At 48.5% G+C, this 23,465-nt stretch overlaps 1 protein-coding gene across 2 annotated transcripts in view; it reads left to right on the forward strand.

Moving 5' to 3' along the window:
* WNT9A (Wnt family member 9A) overlaps positions 1–23,465 on the forward strand; it is a 142,907-nt gene that overhangs the window by 22,613 nt on the left and 96,829 nt on the right. The window contains exon 2 of one of the 2 annotated variants that reach the window (XM_073561029.1): positions 19,728–19,844. The exons of the other annotated variant lie outside the window; for it this stretch is intronic. Within the exon in view, the coding sequence (XP_073417130.1) occupies positions 19,728–19,844 (117 nt within the window). The remainder of the gene's footprint in view (positions 1–19,727; positions 19,845–23,465) is intronic. 2 annotated transcript variants of the gene reach the window in all.

The raw sequence follows: 23,465 nt of genomic DNA on the forward strand, positions 1-23,465 counted from the left end.
CGTGAGGTCACCCACGGTGACTGGATGAAGCGCGAAGTCCGGCGTGTTTAGTGACTGCGAGTTAAAGCCATATACTATGAAGGGCTGTGGACTATGTTAAGCCTCTGATATATAACTTGGCCTACAGTGGTTTATGCTGAGTAAAATAAACCAAATAGTCTTTTTGTGAGGAAAAACATGCCTGTGTGCCTTCATCCCGTTACCAAGCGAGTGTCCACCAACACATAGACTAAGCACTGTCTTACAACAGCTATTAAGTCTCCTCTCAGTCTTTTTTGCAAGCTAAGCACTCCCAAGTCCTGTAACCGTTCTTCATAGGACAGGGTTTGCAGACCGGTCACCATTCTGGTCGCTCTTCTCTGAACTTGCTCTAGGTTGTTGATGTCTTCTTTGAAATGTGGTTCCCAAAACTGGACACAATATTCCAGATGAGGTCTGACCAAAGAGGAGTAGAGGGCAATAATGACTTCACGTCATCTAGACTGTATGCTTCTGTTAATACATCCTAGAATTGCATTTGCCTTTTTTGTTGCTGCATCAGAGTTATATTCAGTCTGTGATCTATTAGTATACCCAAGTCTCTTTCACATGTGCTATTGCTTGGCCCTATTCCTCCCATTCTGTATATGCCTTTTCATTTTTATTGGCCAGATGTAGTACTTTGTATTTTTCCCTGTTAAAACCATTCTGTTAGTTGCTTCCCATTGCTCCAGTTAATTTATATCTTTTTGAATCCACTGGCACTCTTCTCTAGTATTAGCTATCCCTCCGAACTTTGTGTCATCAGCAAATGTAATCAATGTACGCTCAATTTCTTTATCAATGATTTAGATGAAGATGTTGAACAATACAGGGTCCAGAACAGAACCCTGTGGTATCCCACTTGAAACATTCTTCCACCTGGATGTGCAGCCATTTACGAATACTCTTTGGGTCCGATCACTAAGCCAGTTATGAATCCACCTAACAGTTGCCTTGTCCATTCCATACGTAGTCATTTTTTCAATAAGGATGTTGTGAGATACTTTGTCAATTGCTTTGCTGAAGTCAAGATATACTATATCTACAGCATTTCCCTGATCCACCCAGTCAGTGATTCTGTCATAGAAGGAAATTAAGTTAGTCTGACATGACTTATTAGTTACAAACCCATGCTGACTCTGTTTAATCACTTCATTCTTATCCAGGTACTGACATACATGTTGTTTAATAATTTGTTCAAAGATCTTTCCTGGTATAGAAGTCAGACTCACCGGCCTATAGTTCCCTGGGTCCACCTTCTTCCCCTTTTTGAAGATGGGAACATTTGCTCTTCTCCAGTCTTCTGGGACTTCTCCTGTTCTCCAAGAATTTTCAAAGATTATGGAGAGGGGTTCAAAAATTTCTTCTGCTATCTCCTTCAGTACTTTGGGGTGTAATTCATCTGGGCCTGGAGACTTGAATTCATTTAGGTTAGCTAAGTGTTTCCTCACTATCTTTCTGTTTTATAGATAGCCTGGATTCTTCTATTCCTTTAATAGGACAGTGAAGAACAGTTGATGTTACATTTAATTTCTGAGAGAAAATAGATGCAAAATAGGAATTTAAAAGTTCGGCCTTCTCAACATCCTGTCTTACCATTTCATCATTTTCATCCTGTAAAAATCCTATAGCATCTTTGACTTTTACTTTTGACATATTCCCAAAATCCTTTTTTATTGCTTATGTCTCTTGCAAGCCGTAATTCATTGTCAGCTTTAGTTAATCTGATTTGTGCCCTGCAGGTTCTGCAGACAGCGTTATATTTTTCTTTGGATATGCCTCCCTCTTTCCATTTTATAAACATTTCTTTATTCCTTTTAAGAACGTGTTTAAGTTCTGTGTTCATCCATCCTGGTTTCCTTAAATGCTTCCTATTCTGCCCTCTATTTGGAATTGTTAATAATTGTGCTTTGAGAATCTCATTTTTCAAGATTTCCCATCCTTCCTGGACATTTTTGTCTTTAAGGATATCCAGCCATTGGATCCCTCCAATTCTCTTTCTGAATCCCTTAAAATCTGCCTTTCTGAAATCTAACCTTGACGTCTGAGTCTTCACAGGTCTTCCTCCTCTAGTTATCCAAAACTCTAAAATAGCATGGTCGCTACCTCCTAGGGTCCCAGCCACTTTTACCTCCTCAACCATTTCCTCCCTGTTTATAAGGATTAGATCCAAGGTAGCAGTTCCCCCTTGTTTTCTCCCCTACCTTTTGGAAGATAAAGTTGGATAAAGAATTTCCTTGACCTGTTAGTTTTGCCTGAGAGAGATTCCCAACAAATGTCTGGATAGTTGAAATCTCCCATGACAACTGTCATATTTTTTGGAGAACTTGGCCATTTGATGCATAAAGAGTTCATCCATATCTTCAGCTTGCACAGGCGGCCTGTAGTAAATGCCTACAATGGTGTCCTTTCCATTGTTCTGTTTTTGTATTCTTACCCAAACAGTTTCCACAGAACTCCCAGTCTCTGAAGCTTCAATCTCTGTGCAGATATATGCGTTTCTAACATACAATGCGACACCCCCTCCTCGTTTATCAAGTCTGTTTCTAGCAAATAAGTTGTATCCTTCTAGTCTTGTATTCCAATCATGTGTATCGTCCCACCAAGTTTCAGTGATTCCAATGATGACATATTTCTTTTCCTGTGTTAGTAGTTTCAATTCTCCTTGTTTGTTGCCCATGCTTTGTGCATTAGTATAGAAACATTTTAGTTTGTGATTGGTTTCTCTTTCTCCAATATTTTTTTTATTTAGATCCTTTTGTCTTTGTTCTTCCTTTCCACTTCTAATAGCAGAGTTCTCAATAGCATTTGTCAGGTGTATGGCTTTTTCTGGTCTTTTGCTTCCCTTCCCATGTTCTAGTTTAAAGCTCTCCTTACAAGTGTAGCAAGGCGACTTCCAAATACATGCTTTCCAGTCTTCGTAAGGTGCACCCCATCTCTAGCAAGTAGTCCATCGTATAGGTAATTCACTCCGTGATCCAGAAATCCAAATCCTTGCTGATGGCACCATCGACGTAGCCAGTTGTTCACCTGCAGAATCTTATTCCACCTCCTTGTTCCATGGCCATCCACTGGGAGGATGGAAGAGAAGACCACCTGCGCTCCCAGTTCTTTCACTTTCTTTCCTAAGTCTTCAAAGTCTCTGCAGATGGTTTCCAGGTCGTTTCTTGCGGTGTCATTTGTCCCCACATAGTAGCAGGAATGGGTAGTCATCTGTAGGTCTGAAGAGTCCTGATATCCTGTCAGTCACATCTTTAATTTTTGCACCTGGAAGACAGCACATTTCTCTTGAAGTTATATCCGGTCTGCAGATAGCGGCCTCTGTTCCTCTCAGCAGGGAATCCCCCATGACCACCACTTTCCGTTGCTTCTTCACAACATTTTTCTTTCTCCATCCAGGAGGACTCTGAAGGCGTACAAGGTTGGTGTTTGTGGGTAAAGTCTTATCCTGATGTATTTCTTCATCGTTCTCCTGCGTGAGAGCCTGGTACTGGTTCCTGAGCAGTATGGGTGCTGACTGCCTCCTGATCCTCCTGCTTCTCTGGGTCACATGTCTCCATTCCTCTGTTTCTTCAGGTGCACTTCGAATTTCTTCTTTCTGTAACATGAAGAGAAAATTCTGCTCTGTCTAAGAATTCTTCACCTTCCTTAATGATCTTCCATCTAGCTTACCTCTCCGAGATTTTGCAACTTTTCCTCCAACAGGGACACAAGCCGCATTTCTGACATGTGAAGTTTGGCTTTTCCACTGGAAAGTCTTTGAACATGTAGCAAGAAATGCAGCTCACCAAATGGCTCCTGGCCTCTGATATATGAAAGCGGTGTCTCTGCTCTCCAAGATCAGGCTCTCCCTAGTCTATAATGGAGGAGTACATACATGTTCTCGAGCCCAGTTAGCACCTCTCATCGGCTCCAACCTAGCTCAGCCAGTCCGCTACTCCTAGGATGAAAAGAAGGGCAAAGACTTCTTGGAGTTGCAGTCAAGCACAGTACAGCTTAAAATGGTGCAAAGGGAACCTGCCAGCGGCTTCTCTTTGCCCTCTGCCAATGACTCACAAGTCTCTCCCTGTACATGCCATGACTCCAGGGGAAAGAGGCGGGAGAAGCCGCCCAAGTCCATCCTGTCTAACTCGTCTTCTGTGCAGCTCGGCTTGGTTCTCGGCAGCATTTCAGAGACAAACATACCTGGCTGCAATCATACAGTCAGTGTCTGACACATGCGGCCCTGCTCAGGCGCCTTTAATGCCTGCATGTACCCAACTGCAGCAGCTTCTGTGCTCCACTGCTGGATCACATCTGTTTGACAATGCAGCCGCCATTCCATATCGTCAGTGTGTCACCATGTCTCCGCGCTCACAGTGACTCCCATTTATACAACAAAGATTGCCATACTCCAGACGTGGGAGAGTGAAACCTTGTAAGAGACACTTGATGACCCTTCGATCTGGGAACCCTTCTCCAACCATGAACATTCAAAGCACAGGAAAAAAAACAATGGCACTCGAAAATCACAAAGAAGCAGAGCGTAACCTCCATGTCTGTGCTCTGTACATGCTCTGGACTCGGCTGTGCTGTCAGTGATCACATAGTGCGGTGTCCATGCTCTGTACATGCTTCGGGGTCAGCTGTGCTGTCAGTGATCACATAGTGTGGTGTATGTGCTCTGTACATGCTCCGGGCTCAGCTGTGCTGTCAGTGATCACATAGTGTGGTGCCCGTGCTCTGCACATGCTCCGGGCTCCGCTGTGCTGTCAGTGATCACATAGTGTGGTGCCCGTGCTCTGTACATGCTCCGGGCTCAGCTGTGCTGTCAGTGATCACACAGTGTGGTGTCCGTGCTCTGTACATGCTCCGGGCTCAGCTGTGCTGTCAGTGATCACACAGTGTGGTGTCTGTGTTCTCTACATGCTCTGGGCTCAGCTGTGCTGTCAGTGATCACATAGTGTGGTGTCTGTGCTCTGTACATGCTCCGGGCTCAGCTGTGCTGTCAGTGATCACATAGTGTGGTGTCTGTGCTCTGTACATGTTCCGAGCTCAGCTGTGCTGTCATTGATCACATAGTGCGGTGTCTGTGCTCTGTACATGCTCTGGGCTCAGCTGTGCTGTCAGTGATCACATAGTGTGGTGCCCGTGCTCTGTACATGCTCTGGGCTCAGCTGTGCTGTCAGTGATCACATAGTGCGGTGTCCATGCTCTGTACATGCTCCAGGCTCAGCTGTGCTGTCAGTGATCACATAGTGTGGTGTCTGTGCTCTGTACATGCTCCGGGCTCAGCTGTGCTGTCAGTGATCACATAGTGTGGTGTCTGTGCTCTGTACATGCTCCGGGCTCAGCTGTGCTGTCAGTGATCACATAGTGCGGTGTCTGTGCTCTGTACATGCTCCGGGCTCAGCTGTGCTGTCAGTGATCACATAGTGTGGTGTCTGTGCTCTGTACATGCTCCGGGCTCAGCTGTGCTGTCAGTGATCACGTAGTGCGGTGTCTGTGCTCTGTACATGCTCCGGGCTCAGCTGTGCTGTCAGTGATCACATAGTGCGGTGTCCATGCTCTGTACATGCTTCGGGGTCAGCTGTGCTGTCAGTGATCACATAGTGTGGTGTATGTGCTCTGTACATGCTCCGGGCTCAGCTGTGCTGTCAGTGATCACATAGTGTGGTGCCCGTGCTCTGCACATGCTCCGGGCTCCGCTGTGCTGTCAGTGATCACATAGTGTGGTGCCCGTGCTCTGTACATGCTCCGGGCTCAGCTGTGCTGTCAGTGATCACACAGTGTGGTGTCCGTGCTCTGTACATGCTCCGGGCTCAGCTGTGCTGTCAGTGATCACACAGTGTGGTGTCTGTGTTCTCTACATGCTCTGGGCTCAGCTGTGCTGTCAGTGATCACATAGTGTGGTGTCTGTGCTCTGTACATGCTCCGGGCTCAGCTGTGCTGTCAGTGATCACATAGTGTGGTGTCTGTGCTCTGTACATGTTCCGAGCTCAGCTGTGCTGTCATTGATCACATAGTGCGGTGTCTGTGCTCTGTACATGCTCTGGGCTCAGCTGTGCTGTCAGTGATCACATAGTGTGGTGCCCGTGCTCTGTACATGCTCTGGGCTCAGCTGTGCTGTCAGTGATCACATAGTGCGGTGTCCATGCTCTGTACATGCTCCAGGCTCAGCTGTGCTGTCAGTGATCACATAGTGTGGTGTCTGTGCTCTGTACATGCTCCGGGCTCAGCTGTGCTGTCAGTGATCACATAGTGTGGTGTCTGTGCTCTGTACATGCTCCGGGCTCAGCTGTGCTGTCAGTGATCACATAGTGTGGTGTCTGTGCTCTGTACATGCTCCGGGCTCAGCTGTGCTGTCAGTGATCACGTAGTGCGGTGTCTGTGCTCTGTACATGCTCCGGGCTCAGCTGTGCTGTCAGTGATCACATAGTGCGGTGTCCGTGCTCTGTACATGCTCCGGGCTCAGCTGTGCTGTCAGTGATCACGTAGTGCGGTGTCTGTGCTCTGTACATGCTCTGGGCTCAGCTGTGCTGTCAGTGATCACATAGTGTGGTGTCTGTGCTCTGTACATGTTCCAAGCTCAGCTGTGCTGTCATTGATCACATAGTGCGGTGTCCGTGCTCTGTACATGCTTCGGGGTCAGCTGTGCTGTCAGTGATCACGTAGTGCGGTGTCTGTGCTCTGTACATGCTCCGAGCTCAGCTGTGCTGTCAGTGATCACAGTGTGGTGTCCGTGCTCTGTACATGCTTCGGGCTCAGCTGTGCTGTCAGTGATCACATAGTGTGGTGTCTGTGCTCTGTACATGTTCCGAGCTCAGCTGTGCTGTCATTGATCACATAGTGCGGTGTCCGTGCTCTGTACATGCTTCGGGGTCAGCTGTGCTGTCAGTGATCACGTAGTGCGGTGTCTGTGCTCTGTACATGCTCCGAGCTCAGCTGTGCTGTCAGTGATCACATAGTGCGGTGTCTGTGCTCTGTACATGCTCTGGGCTCAGCTGTGCTGTCAGTGATCACAGTGTGGTGTATGTGCTCTGTACATGCTCCGGGCTCAGCTGTGCTGTCAGTGATCACATAGTGTGGTGTCTGTGCTCTGTACATGTTCCGAGCTCAGCTGTGCTGTCATTGATCACATAGTGCGGTGTCCGTGCTCTGTACATGCTTCGGGGTCAGCTGTGCTGTCAGTGATCACGTAGTGCGGTGTCTGTGCTCTGTACATGCTCCGAGCTCAGCTGTGCTGTCAGTGATCACATAGTGCGGTGTCTGTGCTCTGTACATGCTCCAGGCTCAGCTGTACTGTCAGTGATCACATAGTGTGGTGTCTGTGCTCTGTACATGCTCTGGGCTCAGCTGTGCTGTCAGTGATCACATAGTGTGGTGTCTGTGCTCTGTACATGTTCCAAGCTCAGCTGTGCTGTCATTGATCACATAGTGCGGTGTCCGTGCTCTGTACATGCTTCGGGGTCAGCTGTACTGTCAGTGATCACATAGTGCGGTGTCTGTGCTCTGTACATGCTCTGGGCTCAGCTGTGCTGTCAGTGATCACATAGTGCGGTGTCTGCGCTCTGTACATGCTCTGGGCTCAGCTGTGCTGTCAGTGATCACAGTGTGGTGTCTGTGTTCTCTACATGCTCCAGGCTCAGCTGTGCTGTCAGTGATCACATAGTGTGGTGTATGTGCTCTGTACATGCTCCGGGCTCAGCTGTGCTGTCAGTGATCACATAGTGCGGTGTCCGTGCTCTGTACATGCTTCGGGGTCAGCTGTGCTGTCAGTGATCACGTAGTGCGGTGTCTGTGCTCTGTACATGCTCTGGGCTCAGCTGTGCTGTCAGTGATCACATAGTGCGGTGTCTGCGCTCTGTACATGCTCTGGGCTCAGCTGTGCTGTCAGTGATCACAGTGTGGTGTCTGTGTTCTCTACATGCTCCAGGCTCAGCTGTGCTGTCAGTGATCACTGAGGAAAGGAGACAGCTGGTGGCTGATATTAATGACTGGGAAGGTCCATGGATATTGGCCCCTTCCCAGACTAAACACCAGCCCGCAGTCACCTCAGAAATGGCACATCTCTTAAATATCCTCTTTCACCCATTTATTAATCGGTGACATTACCGCTCATCATTGCGGCTCTTGCGCTGCGCTTTTGAGACCCGGCGCCTGTGAATTGCAGTAACCTTGATGCTGTCAATGCTTGTCACAGCAGTCAAATTCTCGAGGATAACTGGCAGTGGCTGCTGCTCCGTTTACAAAGGACTTTTCTGCATGTGTGTTTTGCTTTTGATTACTGTGTTAGTTTTGGGTATTATTATTATTATTTATTGTTATAGCGCCATTTATTCCATGGCGCTTTACATGTGAGGGGGGTATACATAAAAACAAGTACAATAATCTTAAACAATACAAGTCATAACTGGTACAGGAGGAGAGAGGACCCTGCCCGCGAGGGCTCACAATCTTCAAGGGATGGGTGATAATACAGTAGGCGAGGGTAGGGTATAGGGTATGTCTGACATACGTCTCACCATTACTTACCCCAAGGTTTGATGTCAGCGACATCTGCTGACATCAACCCCACAATCCCATTACCTTAATTGCCACCACACCAGGGCAATCTGGAAGAGTTGAGGCTAAGCGCCAGAATGGCTGCATCTAATGGATGTGGCATTTCTGGGGCAACTGAGGGCTGCCCTTTTTAAGCTAGGAAGGGGCCAATATCCATGGACCTCCCCATGCTATTAATATTAGTCCCCAGCTGTCTGCTTTGATTTTGCATGTTATTAAAAATAAGGGGAAGGGAACCACAAGTCGTTTCTTTTTTTTTTTTTTGGGGGGGCTCCCCTTATTTATATAATTGCCTTGTAATGTTTTCATTTCCTGTTCTGTCCAGATGTCACCACATTCTTGAATTCCAAGCGGAGGAAGTTCACCAACCGCCATATTGGGACACCCAAGTGATGGGTCTCTCAATATAGAAACTACTGCTGGTACTAACCTACTGCACGGTACCACCAGTGGAACACTGTCGCAGCACACACGCACCTCACACACTCACTCTATGCGCCGTACGCACCTCACTCTGCTGCAGCCTCTTGCGCGGTACCACCAGCGGAACACCGTTGCACTGCGCCTGTACAAATTCTGCTCAGGCGCAGTGAATCATTCGGCTGATCCCGCTGCAGATGCGTGACGTGTCTACAGGCAGAGGAAGCCGGTCACATTAAAGGGGTTTTCCTACGAACGAAAGTTCATTGTAAAAATTGTCTGTGTCTGACCGTGTATGGAGCATACCACATCTCCTGGGCAGGGGAGGAAGCAAAAGACAATACTGACATTACAGCAGGGGATCGCAGAGGATTCATTTTGTGAGGTAAAATATTTCACTGACTGTTTTTAAACAATATTTTACCTCACAAAATGTATCCTCTGCGATCTCCTGCTGTAATGTCATTATTGTCTTTTGCTTCCTCCCCTGCCCAGGAGCTGTGGTATGTTCTGTACACTGTCAGAAACAGGGCGGAGACTGCTCAAATGAGACGGCACATGAGGGGAGAACACAGGAAGGAGAGAGACAGCAGACAAGGGGGATAGCACATGAGGTATAACCAGCGAAGGCAAAGCAGACAGCTGGGGGCTGATATTAATAGCTTGGGAAGGTCCATGGATATTGGCCCCTTACCTGCATATTAAGGTTATTAGAAATGGGTTTTCATTTTACACATTTTTTACCTGAATACATGTACAGCAAACTACACATGCAACAATTGTTGGAGAAACATCGAACTAGATGGACTTGGGTCATTTTCAACTATATAATTATGTAAAAAGCGCGCTCTCTCGCTCTCTCTCTCGGTACGTGTCACACACTCGTACACAGCATGGCATACATGGACGCACACAGGACTGACTGCAGCACACCCAATCCGAACAGGAGGTACGCTGCAGGCCTTGTGACTTCTTTGGCACCAATCAGCGAGCTACTGCTTAGGCAGAAGAGCATGTAAAGGTGCAGTGTGGCTGCCAAAGTAATGTGTGGCTGAGTGGCCACAAGCTACAGCTAGGAGACAAGCTCAGGGGCATATACTCTATCCACCGGCCCAGCCTGCCCCTGGTTATCTGCATTGGTGGACACTAACAGGCTTGGCCTTTGTGCAGGGTCAGTGTATGGGCCCTGAGCTCTCAAATATCTCCTCATAATGCACAATCTCATCCGCTTTTGATGTGGATGTGGCTCCCGACCTCTGTCCCTTCAGGGGAGGGGAGAAGCACAGGACAAGGGAGGAGGCAGCCAGGACAAGAGAAGAGCAGGGGAAGAGAGAAACACAGGACAAGGGAGGAGCACAGAAGAGGAGAGGCAGCCAGGACAAGAGAAGGGGAGGGAACTAGAGGAGAAGCACAGGACAAGGGAGGAGCACAGGAGAGGAGAGGCAGCCAGGACAAGAGAAGAGCAGGGAAAAAGAGAAATACAGGACAAGGGAGGAGCACAGGAGAGAGGCAGCCAGGACAAGAGAAGGGGAGGGAACTAGAGGAGAAGCACAGGACAAGGGAGGAGCACAGGAGAGGAGAGGCAGCCAGGACAAGAGAAGAGCAGGGGAAAAGAGAAATACAGGACAAGGGAGGAGCACAGGAGAGAGGCAGCCAGGACAAGAGAAGGGGAGGGAACTAGAGGAGAAGCACAGGACAAGGGAGGAGCACAGGAGAGGAGAGGCAGCCAGGACAAGAGAAGAGCAGGGAAAAAGAGAAATACAGGACAAGGGAGGAGCACAGGAGAGAGGCAGCCAGGACAAGAGAAGGGGAGGGAACTAGAGGAGAAGCACAGGACAAGGTAGGAGCACAGGAGAGGAGAGGCAGCCAGGACAAGAGAAGAGCAGGGAAAAAGAGCAATACAGGACAAGGGAGGAGCACAGGAGAGAGGCAGCCAGGACAAGAGAAGGGGAGGGAACTAGAGGAGAAGCACAGGACAAGGGAGGAGCACAGGAGAGGAGAGGCAGCCAGGACAAGAGAAGAGCAGGGGAAAAGAGAAATACAGGACAAGGGAGGAGCACAGGAGAGAGGCAGCCAGGACAAGAGAAGGGGAGGGAACTAGAGGAGAAGCACAGGACAAGGGAGGAGCACAGGAGAGGAGAGGCAGCCAGGACAAGAGAAGAGCAGGGAAAAAGAGAAATACAGGACAAGGGAGGAGCACAGGAGAGAGGCAGCCAGGACAAGAGAAGGGGAGGGAACTAGAGGAGAAGCACAGGACAAGGTAGGAGCACAGGAGAGGAGAGGCAGCCAGGACAAGAGAAGAGCAGGGAAAAAGAGAAATACAGGACAAGGGAGGAGCACAGGAGAGAGGCAGCCAGGACAAGAGAAGGGGAGGGAACTAGAGGAGAAGCACAGGACAAGGGAGGAGCACAGGAGAGGAGAGGCAGCCAGGACAAGAGAAGAGCAGGGGAAGAGAGAAACACAGGACAAGGGAGGAGCACAGGAGAGAGGCAGCCAGGACAAGAGAAGGGGAGGGAACTAGAGGAGAAGCACAGGACAAGGTAGGAGCACAGGAGAGGAGAGGCAGCCAGGACAAGAGAAGAGCAGGGAAAAAAAGAAATACAGGACAAGGGAGGAGCACAGGAGAGAGGCAGCCAGGACAAGAGAAGGGGAGGGAACTAGAGGAGAAGCACAGGACAAGGGAGGAGCACAGGAGAGGAGAGGCAGCCAGGACAAGAGAAGAGCAGGGGAAAAGAGAAATACAGGACAAGGGAGGAGCACAGGAGAGAGGCAGCCAGGACAAGAGAAGGGGAGGGAACTAGAGGAGAAGCACAGGACAAGGGAGGAGCACAGGAGAGGAGAGGCAGCCAGGACAAGAGAAGGGGAGGGGACTAGGGGAGAAACACAGGACAAGGGAGGAGCACAGGAGAGGAGAGGCAGCCAGGACAAGAGAAGGGGAGGGGACTAGGGGAGAAACACAGGACAAGGGAGGAGCACAGGAGAGGAGAGGCAGCCAGGACAAGAGAAGAGCGGTGGAAGAGAGAAACACAGGACAAGGGAGGAGCACAGAAGAGAGGCAGCCAGGACAAGAGAAGAGCAGGGGAAGAGAGAAACACAGGACAAGGGAGGAGCACAGGAGAGGAGAGGCAGCCAGGACAAGAGAAGGGGAGGGGACTAGGGGAGAAACACAGGACAAGGGAGGAGCACAGGAGAGGAGAGGCAGCCAGGACAAGAGAAGAGCGGTGGAAGAGAGAAACACAGGACAAGGGAGGAGCACAGAAGAGAGGCAGCCAGGACAAGAGAAGAGCAGGGGAAGAGAGAAACACAGGACAAGGGAGGAGCACAGAAGAGAGGCAGCCAGGACAAGAGAAGGGGAGGGGACTAGGGGACAAACACAGGACAAGGGAGGAGCACAGGAGAGGAGAGGCAGCCAGGACAAGAGAAGGGGAGGGGAAGAGAAACACAGGACAAGGGAGGAGCACAGAAGAGGAGAGGCAGCCAGGACAAGAGAAGGGGATGGGAAGAGAAACACAGGACAAGGGAGGAGCACAGAAGAGGAGAGGCAGCCAGGACAAGAGAAGGGGAGGGGAAGAGAGAAACACAGGACAAGGGAGGAGCACAGAAGAGGAGAGGCAGCCAGGACAAGAGAAGAGCAGGGGAAGAGAAACACAGGACAAGGGAGGAGCACAGAAGAGGAGAGGCAGCCAGGACAAGAGAAGAGCAGGGGAAGAGAAACACAGGACAAGGGAGGAGCACAGAAGAGGAGAGGCAGCCAGGACAAGAGAAGATAAGGGGAGGAGAGACACAGGACAAGGGAGGAGCACAGGAGAGGAGAGGCAGCCAGGACAAGAGAAGAGCAGGGGAAGAGAAACACAGGACAAGGGAGGAGCACAGAAGAGGAAAGGCAGCCAGGACAAGAGAAGAGCAGGGGAAGAGAAACACAGGACAAGGGAGGAGCACAGGAGAGGAGAGGCAGCCAGGACAAGAGAAGAGCAGGGGAAGAGAAACATAGGACAAGGGAGGAGCACAGAAGAGGAGAGGCAGCCAGGACAAGAGAAGAGCAGGGGAAGAGAAACACAGGACAAGGGAGGAGCACAGGAGAGGAGAGGCAGCCAGGACAAGAGAAGAGCAGGGGAAGAGAAACACAGGACAAGGGAGGAGCACAGAAGAGGAGAGGCAGCCAGGACAAGAGAAGATAAGGGGAGGAGAGAAGCACTCTGATAATATACAGTGAAACTGAGTGTACGCACCCTGATACAATACATAATGCCCTGTACAATGTCTGCCTGCCTGCACCCAGCAGGATCTGCATTATTATCTTCATTCATTGCTGAGTGCCCCCCATCCACCACTAAAGCCTGGAAGTTATGTCTTCTGCATGGTGGATGGTCAGTGATGTCATCACTGGGGGAGGGGCTGACAGCATCTCGCATGTATACAGGCAGGTTGTCAGCAGTGATAGCTGAGGGGTGGGGCTGGAGTATAAGGGGTGTGGTCTCATCATATCAGTGATGTCATCATTGGGGCAGGGCTGACAACCCCTCACACATATACAGGCAGGTTGTCAGCAGTGATAGCTGAGGAGCTTGTGATGCAGTATAAGGCGTGCGGTCCCACATCTGGGCCCCCTGAGCTCACACTCCGTTCCTCGGGGCTTTCTGCAGGATGTATAGTACGGGCTATGATGGCCGGAGTTCATGTTCGGGGGATTTGGTCGCCCCTTCTCCCTCCCGCTGTACAATATTTCGTTGGGGCTCATATTCTCCTGTCACAGACCTTGGAAACCCCCGGCCTCCTCCTCCAGTCTGTGCCCCGCTGGGAGCTTTATTCCAGGCGGTAACAGAATCCGGCACTGTCCCCGGACACTAAACTTAGCTGCCGCTCACGTGTCCTGCCGGAGCCGCTCTTCCTGCAGATCACTTTCTAGGAGATTCATCTGTGACACATGATCCCCCAAGAGGTCCCTGTTGCTGAAACATTGTTACATGGCAGGAGTCTCCTCTGATATTGTCCAGCGATTCGAATCCAACATGTGCTGATGACAACTCTGGAAGTCTCCCTCCATCGTGTTCCATAGAGTTGTCGGTTCTCGCCCAGCTGTCCACGTAAACCTCCATTGTTGCACAGTGTCTGATGCTTCCTCGTCTTCCTGTGTCAGTTATCTCTGCTCTTCTGTTATTCATCATCCAACATCACCGAAGGAGAGCTTACTCATCTTTCCAAATCACACCTCACCACCTGTGCACTTGACCCCATCCTTTCCCACCTGTTCCCCAACATCACTAACATGATCATTCCAGCCCTAACCCATCTCTTCAACCTATCCCTAACTTCTGGTACCTTCCCCTCTGCCTTCAAACATGCCACCATAATACCCATCCTCAAAAAATCAAACCTTGACCCAACTGCTATGCCCAGCTATCGCCCCATATCACTGCTCCCGTTTGCTTCCAAACTCGTGGAACAGCACGTACATGCTCAACTTTCCTCCCACCTCTTAGCAGACTCCCTCCTTGACATCCTGCAATCTGGCTTCCGCCCCCACCACTCCACTGAAACTGCCCTGACCAAAATTACTAATGACTTACAGCCAAAGCCAACAGACAGTTCTCCATCCTCCTCCTTCTTGACCTGTCCTCTGCCTTCAACACAGTCGACCACTGTCTACTGCTACAGATTCTTTCTTCCCTTGGCATCAAAGACCTCACCCTGTCCTGGATCTCCTCATACCTTTCTGACCGCACATTCAGCGTTTCCCACTCCCACACTACCCCCTCATCCTGCCCCCTCTCTGTTGGAGTCCCTCAAGGCTCTGTCCTGGGGCCCCTACTTTTTTCCATCTATACTCTTGGCCTAGAACGGCTCATAAAGTCCCATGGCTTCCAGTACCACCTGTATGCAGATGACACTCAGATCTACCTCTCTGGCCCAGATGTCACCTCTCTGCTGTCCAGAATCCTAGAGTGTCCATCAGCCATATCCTCCTTTTTCACCTCTCGCTTCCTAAAACTCAATGTAGACAAAACTGAACTGATTATCTTTCCTCCATCTCGCGTATCTTCCCTACCCAATCTATTATGGTAAACGGCATCACGCTCTCTCCCGCACCTGAAATCCGCTGTCTCGGAGTAACTCTCATCTCTGCCCTGTCCTTCAAACCACACGTCCAAAATCTTGCCACCTCCTGTCGCCTCCAACTCAAAATTATTTCCAGAATCCGTCCCTTCCTCAGCCCTCAATCTACTAAAACTCTTGTACATGCCCTCATTATCTCCCACCTTGACTACTGCAACACTCTCTCCTCTGTGGCCTCCTTGCTAACTCTCTTGCACCACTCCAGTCTGTCCTCAACTCTGCTGCCCGACTAATCCACCTCGCTACTCCCCTGTCTCTCCCCTCTGCAAATCCCTCCACTGGCTCCCAATTCCCCAACGCATCCAGTTCAAACTACTAACACTGACCTACAATGCCATCCACAACTTTTCCCCTCCCTATATCTCTGAACTAATCTCTAAATATCTTCTCTCGCGTAATCTTCGATCCTCCCAAGACCTCCTACTCTCCTCCACACTTATTCGTTCCTCACACAACCGCCTCCAAGATTTCTCCCGAATATCCCCCATACTCTGGAATACCATGCCTCAACACGTCCGATTATCCACCACCCTCGGATCCTTCAAACGGAACCTGAAAACCCATCTCTTCAGGAAAGCTTACAGACTGCAATAACCATTCTGCCGCCTCATCACCACCAGAGCTGCTGCCTCATCACCACCAGAGCTGCTGCACCCCCGACCTTCTGTGTCTTCCCCACTATCCCGTAGAATGTAAGTCCGCAAGGACAGGGTCCCCTCTCCTCTGTACCAGTCCGTCATTGTAAATTTGTTTCCTGTTAACGATATCTATAACTTTGTATGTAACCCCCTTCTCATGTACAGCACCATGGAATTTATGGTGCTATATAAATTATAATTCATGAATCAGGGGGCTCAGGATGAGCAGTGGTATACAGCAGTGCTGCTGCAGATTGATGACTTGGTCTTGTGTATAAACCGATCTGGTGTGATCTGTGCCCTGATCTCATTCTCATCCGCTCCATTTGCTGAAGTTTCATCTGCTGTAGCCCCTCGAACGCTGGCACTGGTTTCCTGTGTAAGATTTAGTTATTCAGCCTGGGAAAGGGGGCAAGTGTTGGCCCTCGTGGCCCCTGTGTGTGCGGTGGAAACAGATGGCGATTTAGATATGGTATGAGCGGCCAGGGATTGGTCAGTTATGTCTTGAAAAACTATGAATAATTTATATAGTGATCAATTATAGATTCTAGGCTTCTACATCAATAATATGAATTATAGGGGGGATGATGCCCCCACTACATCCACTGTAGGCAGTAGTTCTCACCCCATGACATCCACTGTAGGCAGTAGTTCTCCCGCCTCTATATCCACTGTAGGCAGTAGTTCTCCCCCCTCTATATCCACTGTAGGCAGTAGTTCCCCCAACCCCCACATCCACTGTAGGCAGTAGTTCTCCCCCCACTGCATCCACTGTAGGCAGTACTCCTCCCCCCCCCTACACACACACACACACACAGCATCCACTGTAGGCATATAAACCAAAGAAAAAAATTTGCGACCAAAATCCAAGTATTGTGAACGTAGAAAAATGTTTATTAGAATGTACAGACATACGGAGAAGGGAAGCTACCCTAAAAGGCACCAGTTGCAAAAAGACACTCCATGGATCAATACATACATAAATATCATAGGTGATAAAGGCAATAATTATAATGAAAATAAATACAATAGAGTTCAGGTATACTGATCATAAATGCGGTATTAGAAAAAAGATATCACATAATTATTACTATGATAATAAAATGATCACCAGACACCAAACTATAGGGCTGTGTGCAATATTGATACCATCCCTATTGTTATGCCATCCCTCCGGGGGTAAATGAGTGTACAATAAGGTCAACTGCTCCCCAGATAGTTAAATACAGTAACGATTTACCTAGAATAATAGTGGGGGGCAGGAACCAGGTCCAGGAGCGTCACCCCAACGCGCGTTTCGGCTTGGAAGCATTCCTCAAGACGCCCTTGAGGCAGTAGTTCTCTCCCCACTACATCCACTGTAGGCAGTAGTGATGCCCCCCACTACATCCACTGTAGACAGTAGTTCTCCCCATTACACAAAATTATAAATGAAATATGGAAGGCCTAGAGTCGCTCTGATTCTATGAGAGATGGGCTCATGTGCCATATACCAAGAGTAATCTGAAAAGAGCAAACAGTGTGTATCTAGCACCAATAAGCCCACAATGACGGTGACTGTGAGGCAAATGGAAGTGTACAAAAAATCCTTTATTTATAAAGTGCACGGGAAATGGTTAAAAACATTTAAAAAGGTGACACCGGGGAAAGGTATGACCATTTGCACAGAGTCCATATTGCAATAACTGGACCCAATAACAATCTCCCAGACAGTCCATGAATATAGAACAAAGGCTATAGAATAGAATCTATGCATGTAATGCTGGAGAGATGACAAAATAAGAGTGTATAATACGCTAAGTAGCACAGACCTTTCCGAAAAGAAGCCGCAAATGCAAAAAATCCAATGTCAGATAGAAAAATACCTTAACGTGTAAATCAGATCAAGGAACTCGCAAATGACCATAGAGAATGGCTTCATCAGTGGGTAGGGTCTCCCGTTACATCAAGTTTAGATTGTAGTTCTGCCAACTACACCCAGTTAATTGTTGTTCTCCCATAACATCCAGTATAAGGTGTAATTTCCCAGTTCCACTAGTAGAAGGTGTAGTTCTCTCATTACGTGCGGTATAGGGTGTAGCGCTCTCATTACGTGCGGTATAGGGTGTAGCGCTCTCATTGTGTGCGGTATAGGGTGTAGCGCTCTCAATGCGTGCGGTATAGGGTGTAGCGCTCATTACGTGCGGTATAGGGTGTAGCGCTCTCATTGTGTGCGGTATAGGGTGTAGCGCTCTCATTGCGTGCGGTATAGGGTGTAGCGCTCTCATTGTGTGCGGTATAGGGTGTAGCGCTCTCATTACGTGCGGTATAGGGTGTAGCGCTCTCATTGTGTGCGGTATAGGGTGTAGCGCTCTCATTGCGTGCGGTATAGGGTGTAGCGCTCTCATTGTGTGCGGTATAGGGTGTAGCGCTCATTACGTGCGGTATAGGGTGTAGCGCTCTCATTGTGTGCGGTATAGGGTGTAGCGCTCTCATTGTGTGCGGTATAGGGTGTAGCGCTCTCATTGTGTGCGGTATAGGGTGTAGCGCTCTCATTGTGTGCGGTATAGGGTGTAGCGCTCTCATTACGTGCGGTATAGGGTGTAGCGCTCTCAATGCGTGCGGTATAGGGTGTAGCGCTCATTACGTGCGGTATAGGGTGTAGCGCTCTCATTGTGTGCGGTATAGGGTGTAGCGCTCTCATTGTGTGCGGTATAGGGTGTAGCGCTCTCAATGCGTGCGGTATAGGGTGTAGCGCTCTCAATGCGTGCGGTATAGGGTGTAGCGCTCATTACGTGCGGTATAGGGTGTAGCGCTCTCATTGTGTGCGGTATAGGGTGTAGCGCTCATTACGTGCGGTATAGGGTGTAGCGCTCTCATTGTGTGCGGTATAGGGTGTAGCGCTCTCATTGTGTGCGGTATAGGGTGTAGCGCTCTCATTGTGTGCGGTATAGGGTGTAGCGCTCATTACGTGCGGTATAGGGTGTAGCGCTCTCATTGTGTGCGGTATAGGGTGTAGCGCTCTCATTGTGTGCGGTATAGGGTGTAGCGCTCTCATTGCGTGCGGTATAGGGTGTAGCGCTCTCATTGTGTGCGGTATAGGGTGTAGCGCTCTCATTGTGTGCGGTATAGGGTGTAGCGCTCTCATTACGTGCGGTATAGGGTGTAGCGCTCTCATTGTGTGCGGTATAGGGTGTAGCGCTCTCATTGCGTGCGGTATAGGGTGTAGCGCTCTCATTGCGTGCGGTATAGGGTGTAGCGCTCTCATTGCGTGCGGTATAGGGTGTAGCGCTCTCATTGCGTGCGGTATAGGGTGTAGCGCTCTCATTACGTGCGGTATAGGGTGTAGCGCTCTCATTGCGTGCGGTATAGGGTGTAGCGCTCTCATTGCGTGCGGTATAGGGTGTAGCGCTCTCATTGCGTGCGGTATAGGGTGTAGCGCTCTCATTACGTGCGGTATAGGGTGTAGCGCTCTCATTGCGTGCGGTATAGGGTGTAGCGCTCTCATTACGTGCGGTATAGGGTGTAGTTCCCTCCATTAGCGGGACTCTGTCAGCACATGATGACTTCAGCCAAGTGCAGCTGCTCAGAGCTTCGTTGCGCGGCCAGACACATAAGAGCAACTTCCCACCTGCTCGTTTTCTCTTTGACATCTCTGGCTTCATAGGACCAGAAAAGAGGAGATGGATGGGAAACAAGGAGGTGAGTCGGTGTACGGTACTTAGGTGTTTGGCTGCCACGATGCACCGAGTATAAGGACCTGTTGTGAATAGTCCGTCTGTGCTGTCAGGGTAGTGATGTCGTTCTTCCCACTACATCCAGTCTGGAGTGTAGTTTCCCCCATTAGTCAGTTTAGGGTGTAGTTCTCCCAATTGCTTCCAGTTTAGAGGTGCACGTCCCTTTTACATCCAATGTATACTGCTCTAAATTTTTATTGGCAATTTCTGCACCCACAAGACATATGGTCACAGTTAAAGGGCACCCCCTGACCATATTTTACATGCCCCCTAGAAATCCAGCCCCTAAGCCCCTACGTGTCTACCCAAGATTGTCTTCAGAGGGGCAGAAAATTGGGCAGCCACATCGGTCCGTGGAAGAAACGCCGCAATATGGACGATACAGCCGACCGTGAGTAACCTGATTTATATTCTGGAGCTTTTCTAAGACTAGCTGAGAAAAATGAACTTATTACTGAGAAAATAAAGAGAAAAGTGAAGGAACAGAAATGTTACAGTACAGCAGATGCTCTAAATCAAAATAATCTTCAGTTTAGTATCCTGCAGGCATAGCTGGCGTCTGTATGTGACATGTCGATGATTGTCTAATAAGATGTATAGATGTTGCCTGTACAGTGAGCTTCTCACAAGACTATAATATTATCAGAAAGTGAATTTATTTCAGTTCCTCAGTACAGACAGTGCCTCTCCTCTATTCTATAGAGTCATTACACACAGAGTGATCTGTGTCACGGGTTTATTTCTGGTAATGGTGATGATTATGGCTTACAGCCAATGAGAACCCAAAAGTCATTATCTCAGTACATTAGAATAATTTATAACACCAGCCTGATAAATGATTGAAAAATCTGAAATGTTGTCCTCCTGAAATGTCTGATCAGTAAATGCCCTCAGTACTTGGTCGGGCTCCTTGTGCATCAATTCCTGCATCAATGCGGCGTGGCATGGAGAAGATCAGCCTGTGGCACTGCTGAGGGGTTATGGAAGCCCAGGTTGCTTTGATAGCCGCCTTCAGCTCGTCTGCATTGTTGGGTCTGGTGTCTCTCATCTTCCTCTTGACCATACTCCATAGATTCTCTATGGCAGCAAACTCGCCTGACCTTAACCCCAATCAAGCACAGTGATACTGTTGAGCTGACTTTGGTCCTGGTAAAACACAGTGGACCTACACCAGCAGATGACATGGCTCCCCAAACCATCACTGATGGTGGACACTTCACACTAGACCTCCAGCAGCTTGGATTGTGGCCTCTCCACTCTTCCTCCCGACTCTGGGACCACTGACAACAGTCCAGGTCTCCTTCTCCTTGGCTCAGGTAAGACGCTTCTGGCGTTGTCTATTGGTCATCAGTGGCTGACACAAGGAATGTGACACTTGTAGCTCATGTCCTGGATACGTCTGTGTGTGGTGTGAAGCAATGACTCCAGCAGCAGTCCACTCCTTGTGAATCTCCCCCACATTACTGAATGGCCTTTTCTTAACAATCCTTTCCAGGTTAAGGTTATCCCGGTTGCTTGTGCACCTTTTTCTACCACACTTTTTCCTTCCACTCCACTTTCCATTAATATTCTAGGATCCAGCACTCTGTGAACAGCCGGCTTCTGTAGCAATGACCTTTTGTGGCTTCCCCTCCTTGTGGAGTGTGTCAGTGACGGCCTTCTGGACATCTGTCAGGTCAGCAGTCTTCCCCATGATTGTGGAGCTACTGAAACAGACTACGGCACCTTTTATAAACACTTAGGAGCCTTTACAGGTGTTTATTGTGAATTATTCTTATTTACTGAGATAATGACTTTTGGGTTCTCATTGGCTGTAAGCCATAATCATCAACATTACCAGAAATAAACCCGTGACATAGATCCCTCTGTGTGTAATGACTCTATAGAATAGAGGAGAGGCACTATTTATATTGAATAACTGAAATATATTCACTTTTTGTTGATATTCTGATTTAGGGAGAAGCACTTGTGCTATGTTGGTTATTACATAGGATGTATAGATAGCACCTGTATAGAACATAGTAACATAGTTATTAAGGTTGAAGGGAGATTTTAAGTCCATCTAGTTCACCCCATATCCTATCCTAACTTGCCCTAACATGTTGATCCCGGGGAAGGCAAAAAAAACCCCATGTGGCAAACAGTAAGCTTCACATTGGGGAAAAAAATCCCTTCCCGACTCCACATACGGCAATCAGACTATTTAGCCATAGTGGTCTCCTCCTATTTCTCGCAGGTTTATTCCCATACGGTATATATTGTGCACAGCTCCTATTCAGGAGGATAATAAACGTCTCCCATTGTCTTTGTGTATTTTTATGTCTCAGGATATCGTCCCAGTTATTGCACCAAGATCATCTCTCATCCGTTGGAAATTTGCCTTCCTGAAGTTTCGTGTCCTTGTAACCCCTCTACTACACATCTTATTACAGGACACGTGAAAACTTATTATCCTGTGACCACTATTCCCCCAGTGACCCCCAACCCTTACATCTGATCTGCGGTCCGGCCTGTGGGGTAATATTAGGTCTAGCAGTGCCCCCCCCTCTTGTTGGGTCCTGAACCAGTGGTGAAAGGTAATTGTCTCTCATCGTTATCAGACACCTATCACCTTTGCTGGAACTGCAGGTTTCGGTTCCCCAATGTATTTCAGGGTAGGTGAAGTCCCCCATAATAATGACTTCTCCTTGAGTCGCAGCTTCATCTATTTGCGTTATGAGGATATTCTCCGCTGCTTCCATTATTTTTGGAGATTTATAACAAACCCCTATCAATTTTATTTTTCCCCCCCTCCCCTTATCTCCCCCCACAGGGACTCTACATTCTCATTAGATTCATATTATCACGCAGGATGGGTTTTAATGATTTTACATATAAACACACGCCTCCCCCTCGTTTATTAGTACGGTCATTCCTGAACAGACTATAGCCCTGTAAATTATCCGCCCGGTCACGGCTCTCGTCCAGCCATGTCTCAGATATCCCCACCATGTCAGAATTATGCTCCAACAAAATTCATTCTAATTCCTCCATTTTGTTGGGGAGGCTTCTGGCATTAGTATACATGCACTTTATGTATCTGTGTGATATGTTGTTGACTAAACATATGATGTATAGATGGTAACATAGTAAGGCTGAAAAAAGCCATGTGTCCATACAGTTCAGCCAATATTCCGTCAGAATAAATCCCCAGATCTACGTCCTTCTAAAGAACCTAATCACTGCAAGATACAATATTGTTCCGCTCCAGGAAGACATCCAGGCCTCTCTTGAACCCCTCGGCTGAGTTCGCCATCACAACCTCCTCAGGCAGGGAATTCCAGATTCTCACTGCCCTAACAGTAAAAAATCCTCTTCTATGTTGGTGGAGAAACCTTCTCTCCTCCAGACGCAGAGAATGCCCCCTTGTGACCGTCACCTTCCTTGGTATAAACAGACCCTCGGAGAGATATTTGTATTGTCCCCTTATATACTTATACATGGTTATTAGATCTCCAGTCAGTCGTCTTTTTTTCTAGACTATATAATCCTAATTTTGCTAATCTCTCTGGGTATTGTAGTTCCCCCATCCCCTTTATTAATTTTGTCACCCTCCTTTGTACTCGCTCTAGTTCATTATATCCTTCCTGAGCACCAGTGCCCAAAACTGTACCCAGTACTCCATGTGCGGTCTAACCAGGGATTTGTACAGAGGCAGTATAATGCTCTCATCATGTGTATCCAGACCTCTTTAATGCCCCCATGATCCTGTTTGCCTTGGCAGCCGCTGCCTGGCACTGGCTGCTCCATGTAAGTTTATCATTAACTAGGATCCCCAAGTCCTTCTCCATGTCAGATTTACCCAGTGGTTTCCCGTTCAGTGTGTAATGGTGATATTGATTCATTCTTCCCATGTGTATAACCTTACATTTATCATTTTTATTCCTTATCCCCATGTGTATAACCTTACATTTATCATTTTTACACCCCATCTGCCACCTTTCCGCCCAAGTTCCCAACTTATCCAGATCCA

This window comes from Dendrobates tinctorius, unplaced genomic scaffold (genome assembly GCF_039654945.1).
Source record: "Dendrobates tinctorius isolate UK_male_01 unplaced genomic scaffold, ASM3965494v1 ptg000311l, whole genome shotgun sequence".
Lineage (NCBI taxonomy): Eukaryota > Metazoa > Chordata > Amphibia > Anura > Dendrobatidae > Dendrobates > Dendrobates tinctorius.